This window comes from Herpailurus yagouaroundi, unplaced genomic scaffold, assembly GCF_014898765.1.
Source record: "Herpailurus yagouaroundi ecotype Mexico unplaced genomic scaffold, PumYag 192, whole genome shotgun sequence".
NCBI classification, from domain to species: domain Eukaryota; kingdom Metazoa; phylum Chordata; class Mammalia; order Carnivora; family Felidae; genus Herpailurus; species Herpailurus yagouaroundi.
Window position 1 is genome coordinate 2,146,428 of NW_024412423.1, and position 15,971 is coordinate 2,162,398.

General features: G+C 48.5%; 1 protein-coding gene across 1 annotated transcript in view; it reads left to right on the plus strand.

Moving 5' to 3' along the window:
- Positions 1 to 15,971, plus strand: part of COL23A1 (collagen type XXIII alpha 1 chain) — a gene marked incomplete at its 5' end in the record, with an annotated part of 354,617 nt that overhangs the window by 280,744 nt on the left and 57,902 nt on the right. The window contains one exon of the mRNA XM_040444718.1: positions 6,188 to 6,232. Coding sequence (XP_040300652.1) covers positions 6,188 to 6,232 — 45 coding nt within the window. The remainder of the gene's footprint in view (positions 1 to 6,187; positions 6,233 to 15,971) is intronic.

A 15,971-nucleotide genomic window follows, 5' to 3' on the forward strand; every position in this document is an offset into this window, starting at 1 on the left:
TTACACAAAAAGCCACCTGGCCTTAGGGGGCTGGCAGGAGGAGGAGCGTGGGAAGGGCTGAGGGCTGAGTGGCCCACAGAACACAGGGGCCTGGGCAGGCTGGCCCCTACATGGCCCAGCTGGGCGGGCAGCCCCAGGGCCGCAGTAACGCAGACATTGCTGGAGGAGGGGTCCTGGGGGCAGTTAGTGCCATCGAGGCTTGAGGAGACCACCGCTTTGAGAGCTACATCCTTGGGCTTGACACCTCCAAGGGAAGCCTGCTGGGGTTTGGGCCCCCTCTTTGGAGCTGGTCGGTGGCATGAGTTCTCCGGATTTTTGTGAGTTAGAAATTGTTCCATTTTGTCTGGCTTCGAACAGTGCTCGAGAAAACCATCGTTCTCCCTGGTTACTTCATGTGCAGATGGTGGTCACAGGTCATTCCACAGCAATCTGGAGCCGGGGCTTGGCCTGAAAACCCAGGATTTCTTTCAGGAACCCCATTCCCAAACCATTTGACCCCTGCATCCTGATCCCCAGCTCCTTAGACTGCGATGAGGGACGTGGAAAATCCCCAGACAAAGCCCTGCCCATGAAGTCCCTGAAGTAGAGCCACTGTGTCTCAAGCTTTGCCCATCCTGGTGGACACATGAGAGCCCGTTTACATCAGGACCCCGTGTTCTGAAGGCCCAAAGGCCCCCTCCAGCCAGTTACTTACTGGGATCCCAAATAGGCACCTCATTTGTGCCCCCCAAGCTGGTGTGTCTGCTGACAGCTCTTCTGTTTAACAGTTCTGCAAGGCAGCTATAATTCCATCACCCCTAAAATGTCACCCTCGTGGGTTGGGAACCTAGGGCTCAGAGAGGTTGAGTAACTCCTCCAGGTAAACAGCTTACATATCACTCATGAGTCATGTCTTTTCCCCTCCTAGGCAGCCACTGCCTTGCTGGTGTCTATGGCACACAGCCTCTGGAAGGACACCTCCGAGGTGCCACCATGGCAGCATTCACGGTTAAACACTGGGGTCCCCACAGCTGCCAAATCCCAACCCAGCAGTGTATGGGTTCCGCACAGAGGTGGGGAAAGTAGCAGAAGCTGGTCTTCATCATGGATGGATTTTCCAGCTGGAAACCATTTTTCCAAGAGCATCATCCTTGGGCAAGACCTGTCTTCCCCCGGAAAGCCTCAGTTTCCCCAATCTGTATGTAGGCAGGCCACTCAAAACATGCTTCCAGATGCTTCCCAGGGCAACTTGGATGTCTGAATCTGTGTTAGCCATGGGAGAGGCTTTCCCCCACTCCGGAAAGGAAAGAAAAGAAGAAAAACAATGAGGAGAAAGCTCTGGGGCAAACCACTGGGCCAGGGCCTTCCTTTGTTTGCACAAAGGGTTGACCAGTTGTCATTCTGTGAGTTGCTCACACAGAAGACTAGTATCTGGTTTGGGCTGGCCTCGGAGTGGGTTCAAAAGCATCAGGCTCCTTCTCTTTCTCTACCAAGGCCCTTTCATTTGGGAGTCCTGTGAAGCCTGCCAGGCCTGCAGCCCCACAGGCCCTGGGTGCCCAGCAATACCCAGGCCCTGCCCCACTCCAGGCCCGCTGGGAACTTGTCCATAGCCTCTGGGAGGTGGGGGTCCCACTCTGCCTGGGCAGCCACTCGCCTGCTTAGCACCCCTCTTCATCGAGCCTTCTGCCTAACCGTGCCACCTGGGAGAACCACCAGACAAATCCATTAGTTCAGCCGCCTCAGCGAAGGCAAATGTCTTCATCTGGCTTGAGTTATGCAAGATGAGACTTTTACAGTCGGACCCAGTAGTGACCAGCAGGAAGCCACGGTGTGCTTTAGCTCTCAGGTCCAGGAAGAGCCTGGCTCACTCTTCCACTCATGGGCCCCTTTTTTGCCATGTCCCTCAAGAGCTCAGCCTGAGGCAGAGCCAAGCATGAGCCTCTGTGACCTGGTGAAAGCCCGGAAGCCAGAAGCCAGGGCGCTGGGCCTTGCGAGTGAACGTGGGCCTTTTCCCTCCTACAAGCAGAGGAGCGTGATGCTGTGTGTGCCAGTGGGGGTTCCTGTTCCCACACTCTCGCTTTCCCTGAAAACAGATGTGCCCTGAGAGGAGAGAAGGCCTAACACCAGGCCAGCTGTACAAGGTTCCCAGGCCCAGTCAGCCCCATACAGGAGCTGGGGAGGAGACCGGGATGTATGTTTTGGCCTCAGTGGGCCTGAGATGTCAATGGGGAGATGTCAGGTTGGCAGGTGACCGGACAACATGGGCATCACAGGTCCCATCTGAGGTCATGGACATGGAGGTGCTCCGTGAACTGCAAATCCCTCACCAGTCTGTTATGAGAGTGCCTTACCTAGTCGACATGGCCCTTGGGCGACTCCAGTACAAAACTCAAGGGCTGTGTCCAGTATCAAGGAAAATCAAGGGCCATGTAACTGGCATGAGCTTCTGCTCTCAAAACTCAGGGGTGCATCCTTTATATGGACAAAATATCTTCAGCAAAGGTGCCAAGGCTATACAGTGGGGAAAAGACAGTCTCTTTAACAAATGGTGTTGGGAAACTGAATATCCACAGGCAAAAGAATGAAGCGGCAGGGCCCTTACCTCACACCATAGATAAAAATTAACTCAAAAGGTTAAAAAGGCAACAAAAGCAAAGATAGACAAACTGAGCTACATCAAACTTAAAAACTCCAGCCCAGCAGAGGGAAAAATCAACAGCACAAAGGCAACTTGCAGAATGGGAGATGATGTTTGCATACCACGTGCCTGATAAGGGGTTAATATCCAGAAGATGGGAACTCCTGCCACTCAACAATGACCACAAAAATCCAACTAAAAAATGAACAAAGGGCGGGCACCTGGGTGGCTCAGTCAGTTGAGTGTCTGACTTCGGCTCAGGTCATGATCTCACAGTTCTTGGGTTCGAGCCCCGTGTAGGGCTCTGTGCTGGCAGCTCAGAGCCTGGAGCCTGCTTTGGATTCTGTGTGTGTGTCTCTCTCTCTTCCCCTCTCACTCTCTGTCTCTCTCTTTCTTAAAAAAATAAATAAATAAACAAACATTAAAAAAAATTAAAACAAAATGGGTAAAGGGCTTGCTTGAATAGACATTTCTCCAAAGAAGACATACACATACAAATAGCCAACAGGTATATGAAGAGATGCTCGACATCACTAATTATTAAGGAAATGCAAATTAAAACCACAATGAGATATCACATCATACTCATTAGAGTGGCCACTACCAAAAAGCAAAACAAAACAAGACAAAACAAAATAACAAGGGTCAGCGAGCCCGTAGAGAAATTGAAGCCTTTGTGCACTGTTGGTGGGAACATAAAATGGTATTGTCAGCATAGAAGATGGGATGGAGGTTCCTCAAAAAATTAAAAATGGAATTACTGTATGACCCAGCAACCCTGCTTGCAAGTATATAGCCAAAAGCATTGACACCCGGATCTTGAAGAGATGGTTGCACACGCATGTTCATTGCAGTGCTGTTCACAATGGTCAAGAGGTAGAAGCAACCCAAGTGTCCATCACCAGATGAGGTGAATGGATCAAGAAAATGTGGTGTATGGGGGCGCCCAGGGGGCTCAGTCGGTTAAGTGTCCGATTCTTTTTTCTTTTTTTTAAAGCATCCGATTCTTCATTTCGGCTCACAGTTCGTGAGTTTGAGCCCCACTTTGGGCTCTGTGATGATAGCCTGCTTGAGATTCTCTCTCCTTCTCTCTCTGTTCCTCCTCTACTTGTGCTTTCTCTCTCTCTCTCTCTTATTCAAAATTAATAAATAAAACTTTAAAAAGCGGTGTATGCTTACAGTGGAATATTCACCTTAAAAAAAAAAAGAAGGAAATTGTCACCTGCTACCACATGGGTGAACTTTGAGGACATTACATTAAGTAAAACAAGCCAGTCACAAAAAGACAAATACTGTATGATTGCATTCTATGAGACACCTAGAACAAGCAAACTCTTAGAAACAACGCAGAATGGTGGTTGCCCAGGGCTGGAGAATAGGGAAAGGGGAGTTGTTCCATAGATAGAGTTTCGAATCCTGCAAGATGAGAAAGTCCTAGAGCTCCATTGCACTATGTGTGTGTTGTTAACACTTCTGTACTGGACACTTAAAAATGGCTAAGATGGTACATTTTATGTTGTGTCTTTGAACACAATGAAAATTTGTTTGAATGGCAAACTCAAGAGTGCAAGAAATAGCGCATTTCTCATCTTTAATAAGTTATGCTTAACCATGCTGACTTCAAACACCCATCCATGAGACTGGCAAGAAATCCATCCTGGGGGCGCCTCGGCGGCTCAGTCGGTTAAGTGCCCGACTTCGGCTCAAGTCATGATCTTGTGGTTCATGGGTTTGAGCCCTGCAACGGGCTCTGTACTGATAGCTCAGAGCCCGGAGTCTGCTTCGGATTCTGTGTCTCCCTCTCTCTCTGCCCTTCCCCCACTCATGCCCTGTCTCTCTCTCTCTCTCTCTCAAAAATAAATAAACATTAAAAAAAAAAAAAAGCAGGGCACCTGGGTGCCTCAGTCGGTTAAGCGGCCCACTTTGGCTCAGGTCATTGTCTCGTGGTTCATGGGTTCGAGCCCTGCAACGGGCTCTGTACTGATAGCTCAGAGCCCGGAGCCTGCTTCAGATTCTGTGTCTCCCAGTCTCTCTTCCCCTCCCCCACTTGCACTCTCTCTGTCAAAAATAAATAAACATTAAAAAAAAAAAAGAAAGAAAGAAATCCATCCTCACCCACCCCCAGGCCTGCAAAGGTTTTAGAGTCAACAAAGCACCGAGGGGCATCTTCCACATCCAGCGGAGTCTCTCTCTTCTCTCTCTCTTTTCCGTAAAGATGCTCCCTCCTCTTCATCCAGGACTATGCCTCAACAAAAGTCTAGAAGTGCCGCTGACCTGGGGCTGCTTCTGTTTTTATGCCCAGTCCCGATCCCTGGGCCAGGGCGCCCCATGACTGCACGCTTGACAACAGGAGAAAGGAAGGAAAGTTCATACACATGAATTTCTTAGTAAACCATCCTGCCTCAGACCTGATTTGTGGCCAGACTCAGTCTCTCCTCTGTGGTTGTGCTGAGGGATTTTGGAGGGAGTTCAAGGTCGACTTTTATAGGAAGGGGCAGTTCCTTGTAATACAGGCATAGCCTGTGGATCTGCGGATCTACCCTATCCGTGTCCCACCAGGCCGCCATGCAGTGGGTGGGCACCGTGGAAGGAGAGGTATCACATGCCATCTCAAATGGAAGCCTAGTACACATGACTTCACTTCTGCATACCTTTTCCCCCAGCACCTGAGAAAACGGACCCCTGACCTGGGGCAGAGGGGCTGGCTGGTCAGCATTCCCCTCCTTCAACGTTGTGGTTGCTGAGTGGGGGGGACCCACGTGGGCAGAGCAGGGAGAAGGCGGAGGCCAGGGTGGTCCGCGTCACAAATTCAGAAAGGCTTAAAAACCTGTAGATGGAGGGGGTGCCTGGGTGGCTCAGCCGGTTGAGCATCCGACTCTTGGTTCGGGCTCAGGTCATGATCTCGTGGTTTGTGAATTCGAGCCCCTCACTGGGCTCCTCGCTGAAGGTTGGGGGCCTGCTTGGGATTCTCTCTCTCCCTCTCTTATCTCCCCCTCCCCAGCTCATGCTCTGTCTCTCAAAATAAATGAATAAATAAATAAACTTAAAAAAAAAAAAAACTATAGATGGAGGACATTGCACATTGGTGTGGCCATTACCTGCAATCAATTAGGAGAAATTCATGAGCAGCTCCCCCGGGTCCATGGGGAAGGGAGGTGCCGAAGGCTCTAGCCGTCAAAGTAAGAACAGTCAGTCAGTGGACAGGACGGCGCCTGATGAGTTTCGGCATTTGGAAGCCATGATAGTGTCTCTATGGGATGTGTTGTCTCCGATGTTTTATGTTAGGGAATGTTAAAAAGCACTTGTCGGGCCTTTGGCAAGAGGACTCTCAGTTTTGGCTTTATTCTTCTCTTAGACCAGGTTTCTAGCTCCAGACTCTTCTGCCTCCTGAGTCTCTGGGTAGTCAGTCTCTTCAGGTAGGGAATGACTTGTGAGAGACTAAGTGAACCACGGATGTGAGGGCAGTGGGCAGGCCCGGGGACGCCAGGGCGGGGGGGGGAGGTGGGGGTTGCTGCGCCCAAGCCCACCGGCTTCCTTTCTCAACCAGTCTGTCCTTGTTTTCCTGTCTAGGACCCCCTGGACGGCGCGGCAAGGCTGGAAGAAGAGGCGACCCTGGTGAGTCCCCACGTTTGCTTAGTTTCCAAACCCAGGCCTGGAAGTCTGCCCTCATCGAGACCTGGGACCTGGCTGGAGGTGCCAGTCCCCGCACGCCCCCCCCCCCATAACACAGGATGCGTGGCCCTGGGGCCAGGTCTTCCTCTGCCTTCCAACTGGCCACTGTCCCCGGAGCCACAGTGTCAGGTACCTCCTTTCTTGGCTTCTTGGCATCTGCAACGCCAGTGACAGTCCCTCTGCGCCCTTGGCCATTCCCTGAATGTCATGATCAGCCTCTGAAACACTCTCTTCCCTTTGTGGGGACCACTGATAGTTCCACCAGACCCCTGTCTCTCCACGCAATGCGACAGCCCTCCTGTGTGTGTCCCCTACCCTCCCCAGGCCTGACAGAGTGCCAAGAGGGGCGTCCTCCACCTTCCTGCCACACCCTTCTGCCACCGTCATTTCACCCAAAATGCACTCACCCTGCACACCCCCATGGCAGTGAAGCTTCTAGAAGCTTCCCCACACCCTGTCCCCACCCAGCTCCCCACCTCCCCTTCCATCATCCAAGGTCTCTTGGTGAGCTCTGGCCTGCCTTTTCTCCCTCATCTCCCACCCTCCCTCTCTGCCTGTTCTCTGGGACCCTTACCTCTCAAACCAGCCTGCCAGAGATGCTCTTCTGTCCTTTCTGACACCCCTATGGCTCCAGCTCTCTTGTGACGCTGATGACGCCTCCACCCAAGTCGTCTCCAGCCCGGAGGTTGGACTTTGCCCCAATGAACCCAGCAACCCCCACCTGCTCTCCTCTGGCTCCCTGTCATCATCATCGTCATGGGGAGACTCCAGCCACCAGTTCCCTGTGCAGACTTCAGGACAGCATCCCTGACCTCCCTTCCTTTCCCCATCCCCCACGCCAAGTCCCTGTCAATCTCCCCCCTCTACCTGGGCTCTTGGGCCAAGTTCACTACTCTTTGCCCTTAAAGCTAGTTCAGGCATCTCCTCCAAAAAACCTTCTCTAACCCCGCTGGCTGGGGGTTCTATCCACCCCCCAACCCCCACCTGAGTCTTCAGCACCCAGTCCGGAGCCTGGCACACAGCAGGCTCCGGAACGAACATGCATGCACAGAGTGAATGAGCACATGCTCAGCCTCTAAGCAACTTCACCAGGAGAGTGTGCTGGTGATGCCAGAGGGACCCACCACCAGGCAGATTGCACCCCAGGGGGAAATGGGGAAGTCCTCTCCTTGAATCAGACTCTTCTCCCTGGCGCTGGGCGTGGGCTTCCCACCCCTCCTACTGCTGCCTGCTTGCCTTATCTAATTCCTTACCGAGAGGACTTCCAGATAAACTCCCCAGAGTTCATTACTAGGAAATGCCCTTCACAGTTCTCTGCTTGCTTTGACTTCCAGAGCTGAAGGCTGCTTTGTGTTAGAGTGCCACGACTTTTCTTTACTATTTTTTTTTTCTTCACTGGTTTTGTGTGTAATCACTCCCCCAACACACACACACACACACACACACACCACCGGCTCTCCAAAAACACAGTTCACCACTCAGTCCTCCTTTCTACCATGTAAAAGGTTTCGTTGCATTTTATTGTAGGCTTCTGATGCCCTTTAATACATAGTGACTTTTTTGAGAACAAAGTGTAATATTACTCCAAAAATCCATTCGAATTATGACTCGGGTTTAACACAGTCTAAAAGTCAAAGAAAGACCAGGATTTACTTGGCCTCTGTGCCGGGTCCTTTCAAGTCCTTCATCTCGTGTGACCCCCACAGAACGCTGCAAAAGATAAAAATATGTTATCATCCCCATTTTGTAGATAAGGAAACTGAGGCTCCAAGGGGAGAAGTGTCTTGTCTAAGGTCAGCTGCTGGGCAAGGGAGGGGCAACACCCCCTCCCTTCCCTGCCTTTTCCCATGACGGGTCCTGATCCCCTGCCTGTCAGGGAATGGTGTGAGTGGCACAGAGCAGATGTCGCTCTTGGATTAGCTTGGGCTGGGCCTCCTGTTTATTTCCAGATAGTTTCACGCACATGCACATCCTGGCTGTGGCGCCTTCCCTTGTACAAACCAGGCCTTTTCCTGCGTCCCAGGGAGAAAGGCTCTTTTTGTCTGGTGGGCCAGTAATCTGGCCGAGATGCCTTCCTGCTGCTGCTGTGGCCACAAACCTGCAGACAGAGCTGACCCTGCCTGTGGGAGCCTTTGCCTGGAAAATGCCTTCAGGGCCCTGCCGTGTTTATGCATTTCCGTTGTAATGGAATGGATTTCTCATCTCCCCCATTTCTCAGCACTGCTCTTGCACTCTGGGGAACTAGGGACCTTGGGCAGGATCCTTTTTCCGTCCAGACCCTCCTTTCCCCCACATCATCCACTTTCCCCGGCTTCCGCATCCCCAGATTCCTCCCCCGGTCCCAGCACTTCTGTACCTGGTTGTGGTGGTCTGTTCTGCACACCTGTCCTTCTCCACCAAAGCATGGGCTCTTCAGAGCAAGGCTGAACCCCTAGGCACTCAGGAGATGTCAATAAATGCTTGTTGACAGGAAGGAGGGAGGAAAGGGAGGAGGAAAAGAGAAAGAGAGATTCGTGGGCAAATGGAGAATAAAGGGTTAGGAAGCAGGAAGAGACAAGGACAAACCAATCTAATGCTGTTTGGCTGATGCCTGTGCTAAACCTGCAGAGACAAATAAGTCTCAGAGTTCCAGAAGTTTCTGTGGATTTAACAACTAGGACTTAAAAAAAAAAAAAAAAAAAAAAGAACTGGGACTTTAACGGATAGCCACATACTGGCTCTGTTACAATCACACAGGTCTGCCTTGCCATGTCAGTGTTAGGGTTTTTAATCTACCTTGACCCCAAGAAACCCTTTCTAAAAATTCAGTAAAAGAAGCACTTCTGGAATGGTAGAGTAAGGACTTCTGAAAATCTGCAGCAAGAATACTAGGGGGAAAAATGGACCTTTTCGGAGTTCTGGAAATTAAAATCTGGTAACAACCCAAGAAATGTTTATTCAGGACAAATATCTTGCTAAGAACAGGGAGGTTTTAGCATTTTAACTTGCCCATTTCCCAGCCCCATGGTAGCCTTAAAAACCATCAATCTCACAACCATGGTACCTGTGAAAAGTAGCAGCCATGGAGGAAGCAAACAATTTGAGGGTCCCCAAATGCTTATTCCCAAAGAATTGTCACCAGCTGTCAGCTTCCAGGAAAAGCCCATACATAGGACCTGTCTTTATTTGACCTTATGCCGAGCTCACTGGGAAAAGCTGTATCCCAGAGTGCTTGCCAAAAACACTCAGCAGCAATTGTTTAACATTGCAGCTGCCTAAGGTAGCAATACCAGTAGGAACAAGCAAGAAACTGACACAAAAACTTGAATGAAAATCTAGGGGATGAGCCACTCAAAGGGGCTTTGAAAGGTTCCAGCGTATTCTTGGGAATCCAGAAAGCAATTGCATGTGCAGGGCTGTGTACATGTCCACCAGAGACCTGAGAGAGCCCCAGTCTCTCCCTTCTGGCTGACCTCGAGGCCCTGCTCAAGCAGGAAGTAAAGGCCAAGGGAGAGTTGTAACCTGGCAGTGCACTGAAGTTGTGCTCCAACACACACACAGAGCTCCTTGGCACAGAATGGGGGACCTGTTGGGTCAAGGCATTAAAGGGAACCTCTGTCCATGCTGACCGTGAAGCTAACCAAGACAGAATTCAGTAGCTGCACATGACAAAGAGCATACACTTTGGAGAATTGGTCCAGGAAAGCCCCTCAACAAACAAAGAGCAACGACAAATCTTGGAAAGGAGGGTGGGGATCTAATTTCCAGAGTCACCACATCAGATTATTTTAAACGCCCAGTTTTTAACAGAAAATTATGAGACACACAAAGACACAAGAAAGTACAGCAATGAAAAAGGGGGAAATGCAGACAATGAAAACTGTCTCTGAGGAATCCCAGATGCTTACTAGACAAAGATTTTATGTGGACTATTATAAATTATGTTTGAAGAACTAAAGGGAAGCAACTCTAAGGAATTAAAGGAAAGCAGAAGAATTATGTACCACCAAATGGAGAATATTAATAGATAAAAAGTATTTAAAAAAAGAACCAAGTAGAAATTCTGAAGCTGTAAATTGCAATCACTGAAATGAAAAATTCACTGAAAAGGTTCAATAGTGGATTTGGGCTGGCAGAAGAAAGCATCAGCAAACTTGAAGATAAGTCTGTTGAGATGATCCTGTCTAAGGAAGATTAAAAAATATGAAAAAAAAATGAACAGAGGCTCAGAGATCTGGGGGAAACTGTCAAGCGTGCTAATATACCCATAACAAAGGCCTGAGAAAGGGGAGAAGACAGAGAAAGAGGCAGAAGGAATATAAGAGCAACTAGTGGCCCCAAACTTCCCAAATATAAACAAAAATATTCATCTACACATCCAAGAAGCTTGACAAACTCCACACAGGATAAACTCAGAAGAGATCCACACTTAAGAATATCATAGCCACACAGCCAAAAGGAAAAGAATGAAGAGAGAATCTTGAATGACTCGTCACAATAAAGGGATCCTGGATAAGGTTAATAGCTGATTTCCCCTTAGAAATCATGAAAAACATGACTCAAAAGTCAATACAGATGACATATTCAAAGTGGTGGGGAGAAAAAAACTATTAACAGAGAAATCTATAGCACAAGTATACTGCAAAAGTGAGAGAAATTAAGACGTGTCGCGGGGCGCCTGGGTGGCTCGGTCAGTTGAGCGTCCAACTTCAGCTCAGGTCATGATTTCGCGGTCTGTGAGTTCGAGCCCTGCGTTGGGCTCTGTGCTGACAGCTCGGAGCCGGGAGCCTGCTTCAGATTCTGTGTCTCCCTCTCTCTCTGCCCCTCCCCCGCTCATGCACACTCACTCTCTCTCTCTCTCTCTCTGTCAGAAATAAATTTTAAAAAAAAAAACATTAAAAAAATTAAAAAAAAAAAAAAGACAGGCCTAGATAAACAAAAAATGGAGAGAATTGATTTCTATCAGCCTGACTTACACGCAATAAAGGGATTCCTTCAATCTGAAACAAAAGGACATTAGACAGTAATTGAATCCACATATAGAAATAAAGAGCTTTAGTGAGTTAGTTACATAGGTGAATATGAGAGACAGTATAAATGAATTTTTATTTGTAACTCTTTTCTCTCTTCTGATTTAAAAGCCAGTTGCATGAAGCAGTAATGATAAAACTGCTGATAGGCTTATGACACATGAAATGGTAATTTCGTAAAAGTACACTAAAAGTACAAAGAAGGAGGTAACAAACACAGCTTTATTGGAGCAAAGTATTTGTGTACAGTTGAAAGTGAATTGTACTCATGTAAACCAGATTATTTATTAAGATGGTATTTTATAAACTCCAGCGAAACCACTAAGAAAATTATTCCAAAAATATGGCAAGGGAAACGAGGGAATTAAAATGGTATACTTATAGGGGCGCCTGGGTGGCGCAGTCGGTTGGGCGTCCGACTTCAGCCAGGTCAAGATCTCACGGTCTGTGAGTTCGAGCCCCGCGTCAGGCTCTGGGCTGATGGCTCGGAGCCTGGAGCCTGTTTCCGATTCTGTGTCTCCCTCTCTCTCTGCCCCTCCCCCGTTCATGCTCTGTCTCTCTCTGTCCCAAAAATAAATTAAAAAAAAAAAAAAAAAAAAAAAAACGTTGAAAAAATAAAATGGTACACTTATAAAATATCTATTTTTTAAAAAAGAAGCAGTAATGGAGTAATAGAGGGACAAAAAAGACATAACATATAGAGAAATTAAATAACAAATTAGCACACATAAATCCTGTCTCCTGAGCAATTACATTAAATGGAAATGGATTTTTAAAACCCCAAATACCCCAAGAAATCTGAGAAAGAAGAACAAAGCCAGAGGCATCACATGTCCTGATTTCAAACTATACTACAAAACTATAGAAATCAAAACAGTATGGTGCTGGTATAAAAATAGACACCTTTAAGGATGTAGACTAATGAATCAGAATCAAGAGTCCAGACGTAAACCCACCAACAGAACGCAAAGGTTCCAATTCTTCCACATCCTTACTAACACTTGTTCTTTTCTTATTTTAGTTTGGTTATTTTTAGAGACAGAGAGAGCACGTGCATGTGCAGGCAGGGGAGGGGCAGAGAGAGGGAAAGAGACAATCCCACACTGTCAGTGGAGAGCCCGACACGAGGCTTGATCCCACAAACTGTGAGATCATGACCTGAGCCAAAATCAAGAGTTGGACCCCCAACTGACTGAGCCACTATTTTTTTTTATAGTAGCCATTCTATCTAATGGATGTAAGGTGATGTCTCATTGTGATCTCGATTTGCGTTGCCTTAATGATTATGATGTTGAGTGTCTTTTGGTTCACACTATTTATTTATTTATATAAAGAATCCACAGAGAAATTATAAAAGCTGATAAACATGGTCAGCAAGATTGCATAATACAAGATCAATATTTTAAAGCTCAATTGTATTTCTATACACTAGCAATAAAGAATGTTTAAATGAAACTAAGAAAACAAGTTCCATTTACAAAAGCATGACAAAGAATAAAATACTCAGTAATGAATTTAATAAAATAAGCATAAGCTTGTACACTGAAAACTATAAAATATTGTTGAAAGAAATTTAAAAAGACCTGAATAAATGGTAGGACATCCCATATTCATGGATTGGAAGATAATAGAATGTTAATATGGCAATACTCCACAAATTAATCTACAGTTTCAATGCAATCCCTATCAAAATCCCAGTTGATTTTTTTTTAGAAATTAACTAACTGATCCTCAAATTCATATGGAAATGCAAAGCATCCAGAATAGCCAAAACACCCTGAAAAGGTAAAACAAAAGTAAAGGCCTCACACTTCCCAATTCTAAAACTTAACACAAAGCTGCAGTATCAAGGTAGTGTGGTGTAGACATAAGACACATAGGTCAACAGAGTAGAATTGAGATTCCAGAAGTAAATCCTTACATTTACCATCACTATGTTTTACAAGAATGTGAAACAATTCAATGGTACTCGGGCAACTAAATGCACAAGAATAAAGCTGGATTTCTCCCTCACAGCATATAAAAATTAACTCAAAATGTGTCATAGACCTACATGTAAGAGGGAAAAGTATAAATCCTTAGAAGAAAATATAGCGGTTAATGGGGTGCCTGGATGGCTCAGTCAGTTAAGCACCCAACTCTTGGTTTAGGCCTAGGTCATGATCTCAGAGTTTGTGAGATTGAGCCCTGCATTGGGTTCTGCGCTGACAGTGCAGAGTCCGCTTGGGATTCTCTCTCTCTCTCTCTCTCTCTCTCTCTCTCTCTCTCTCAAAATGAATAAATAAACTTTAAAATAAAAAAAGAGGGGTGCCTGGGTGGCTCAGTTGCTTAAGCGTCCAACTTTGGCTCAGGTCACAATCTCACCGTTCATGTGTTTGAGCCCTGCGTCCGGCTCTGTGCTGACAGCTCAGAGCCTGAAGCCTGTTTCAGATTCTGTGTCTCCCTCTCTCTCTGCCCCTCCCAGCTTTCATTCTGTCTTCTCTGTCTCTCTGTCTCTCACAAATAAGCAAACACTAAAAGAATTGAAAAAGAAGACTGTAATTCTAGCCAGCATTGGGTTTTGATGCCTCTTCTGTGCCACTGCTGTCCCGGGCACTTTACACATGCACAGTGTGTCACTCAAGGCTTTGTAGCAGTCCAGAGAGGCAGAGATGGGGAGCATTCCTTGCCTCAGGGAGAACAGGCTTGTGCTCCAGATCTAGAGTTCCTCAGGGCTGGGATTCTAAAGCCTCTGTACTCCCTGATAGTACTGGCCTAATTAAATCCGGGCCGGAGACCTGAGCTAAGTGCCAGATCTTGGACTCGTTTACCGGCTCCGGATTTGTCAACCTGCAAGCCTCATTTCATCTACCCACAAACTCGGTTTAAAAGCCCTCGGCCCACTCTGCTCCATCGGGGACAGCTCCAGAGAAGCGTGGCTGAAGACCGTTGTCTTCACGGTGGCCAAGCCTTCCAAGGCTTCCAAGCCTCTGCCCTGGAGCAGACTGAGTGGGGAGAGGCGGAGGGCTGGTTCAGAGCCAGCCCCGTTGGAAAGAGAAGGGAGCAAGCTGAGCGGGACTTAGGAGTCCAGGCACAACACAGAGGAGCAGGTGTGGGCTGTCCGCAGGGACGATGGCCCCAGCAGCCTCAGGCACCAAGGCCGCCCCCCACCCTCCAGTGTGTGGGCTGGGCACCTGCCAGGCTATGGGAAATATTCTTCCCACTCTCCTTTTCCAGGAATACACCCTTCGGGAAACACTCGGGAAATGTTTATTCCCCAGAGGGACTAACAGCTCCAGGTTTGGAAAACCCTATTGGGCTACAAACATCAGTTCAGTTAAAGAGGCCACAGGATCAGTGAACCCTCTACCCTGCCCCATTTTATTTATTTCCCAAGTCATCTGGCTCTTAATTGCTCCCACATTCCTGACGGCCAAGCCAACAGATCCAGGCGATGCCTGGAACACATGTTTGCAAGCTGCACGCAGAGTGGGACCGGGGCGCTGGGTGGGGTGACGCGGTCGGCTGGAGGCCCTGCAGCCAGCTTCGCTTTCTGAGCAGGGACCCCTGGATGGCCTGAGCCAAGCCCTCCGCCCTATCCATCACTCCACGACTCCGGGGGCTGCGACCAGCACGGCCCAACCCTGTGCTGTGAAGTCAGGTGCCACGGACTTGGAAGTGGTGACGACCTGCAGGCAGGTGGGGTCCCAGCTCTTGGGGAGCTGCCTTGCTGGCGGGGCCCACAGACAATAATCGGCACCCAAAGAAATGGATTTAATAATTAAGGATCATGATAAGTGCTTAGACGGGAAATACCAGAGAGCCGTCATGGATACCAGTGAGGGCAAAGGATGAGGAGATGTCTTCTGGTTTCATGGTCATGCAAGGCTGATGAAGCCACAACCTGGGGATGTGGTGGATGTGAATGTCCTGAGGCCAAGGGCACGGGTGTTGAGAGCTGTGCAGGGGAATTTTTGTCTTTTTTTTTGTAATGTTTATTTATTTTGAGAAAGAGACAGCATGACCAGGGGAGGGGCACAGAGAGAGGGAGAGAGAATCCCAGGCAGGCTCCACACTGCCCGCACAGAGCCAGACGTGGGGCTCGAACTCGCAAACCTGAGCCAAAATCAAGAGTCGGACGCTTAACCGACTGAGCCACCCAGACTCCCCTGTACAGGGGTGTTTTGATGTCACTCCACGTGCAATAGAAACCCTGGAAGCGTTGGGCATTTTTAAGAGGCCCCCACTCGTTGGCAGGTTGCAGTGCCCAGAAGAGGCCAGTTCGGAGGCTGTGGGGGTAGTGCCGATGTGAAGCAATGGTGGCCTGTGATGCGGTGCCAGTAGGGCCCAAGAGAGGTGGCGGCTGGTTTGTTTCAGAGACTCACAGATGGGCTACATGTGACCTGTCCACCAGTGATAAGCTCCTTCTCTGGAATGCCACCACCCCCACTCTGGCCACCCCTCTACAGACCTGGATGGTGTCCTGAGCTTGGGGTCCCACAAGGCTGCTTCTAACCTGGGCTGCGCCCTCACCACCGTGGTGACCTCAGACGAGCCACGCACCCGCCCGGGGACCCCGGGGAATGCTCAGTCAACATCAGAGTTCTGTCTGCCAAAGCAGTTTCCCTCCGCCCCCTTTGTTAGGCTCAGAGTCAGACAGCCTGGCTTCTGCCCAGATCAACGGCAGCCTTTCT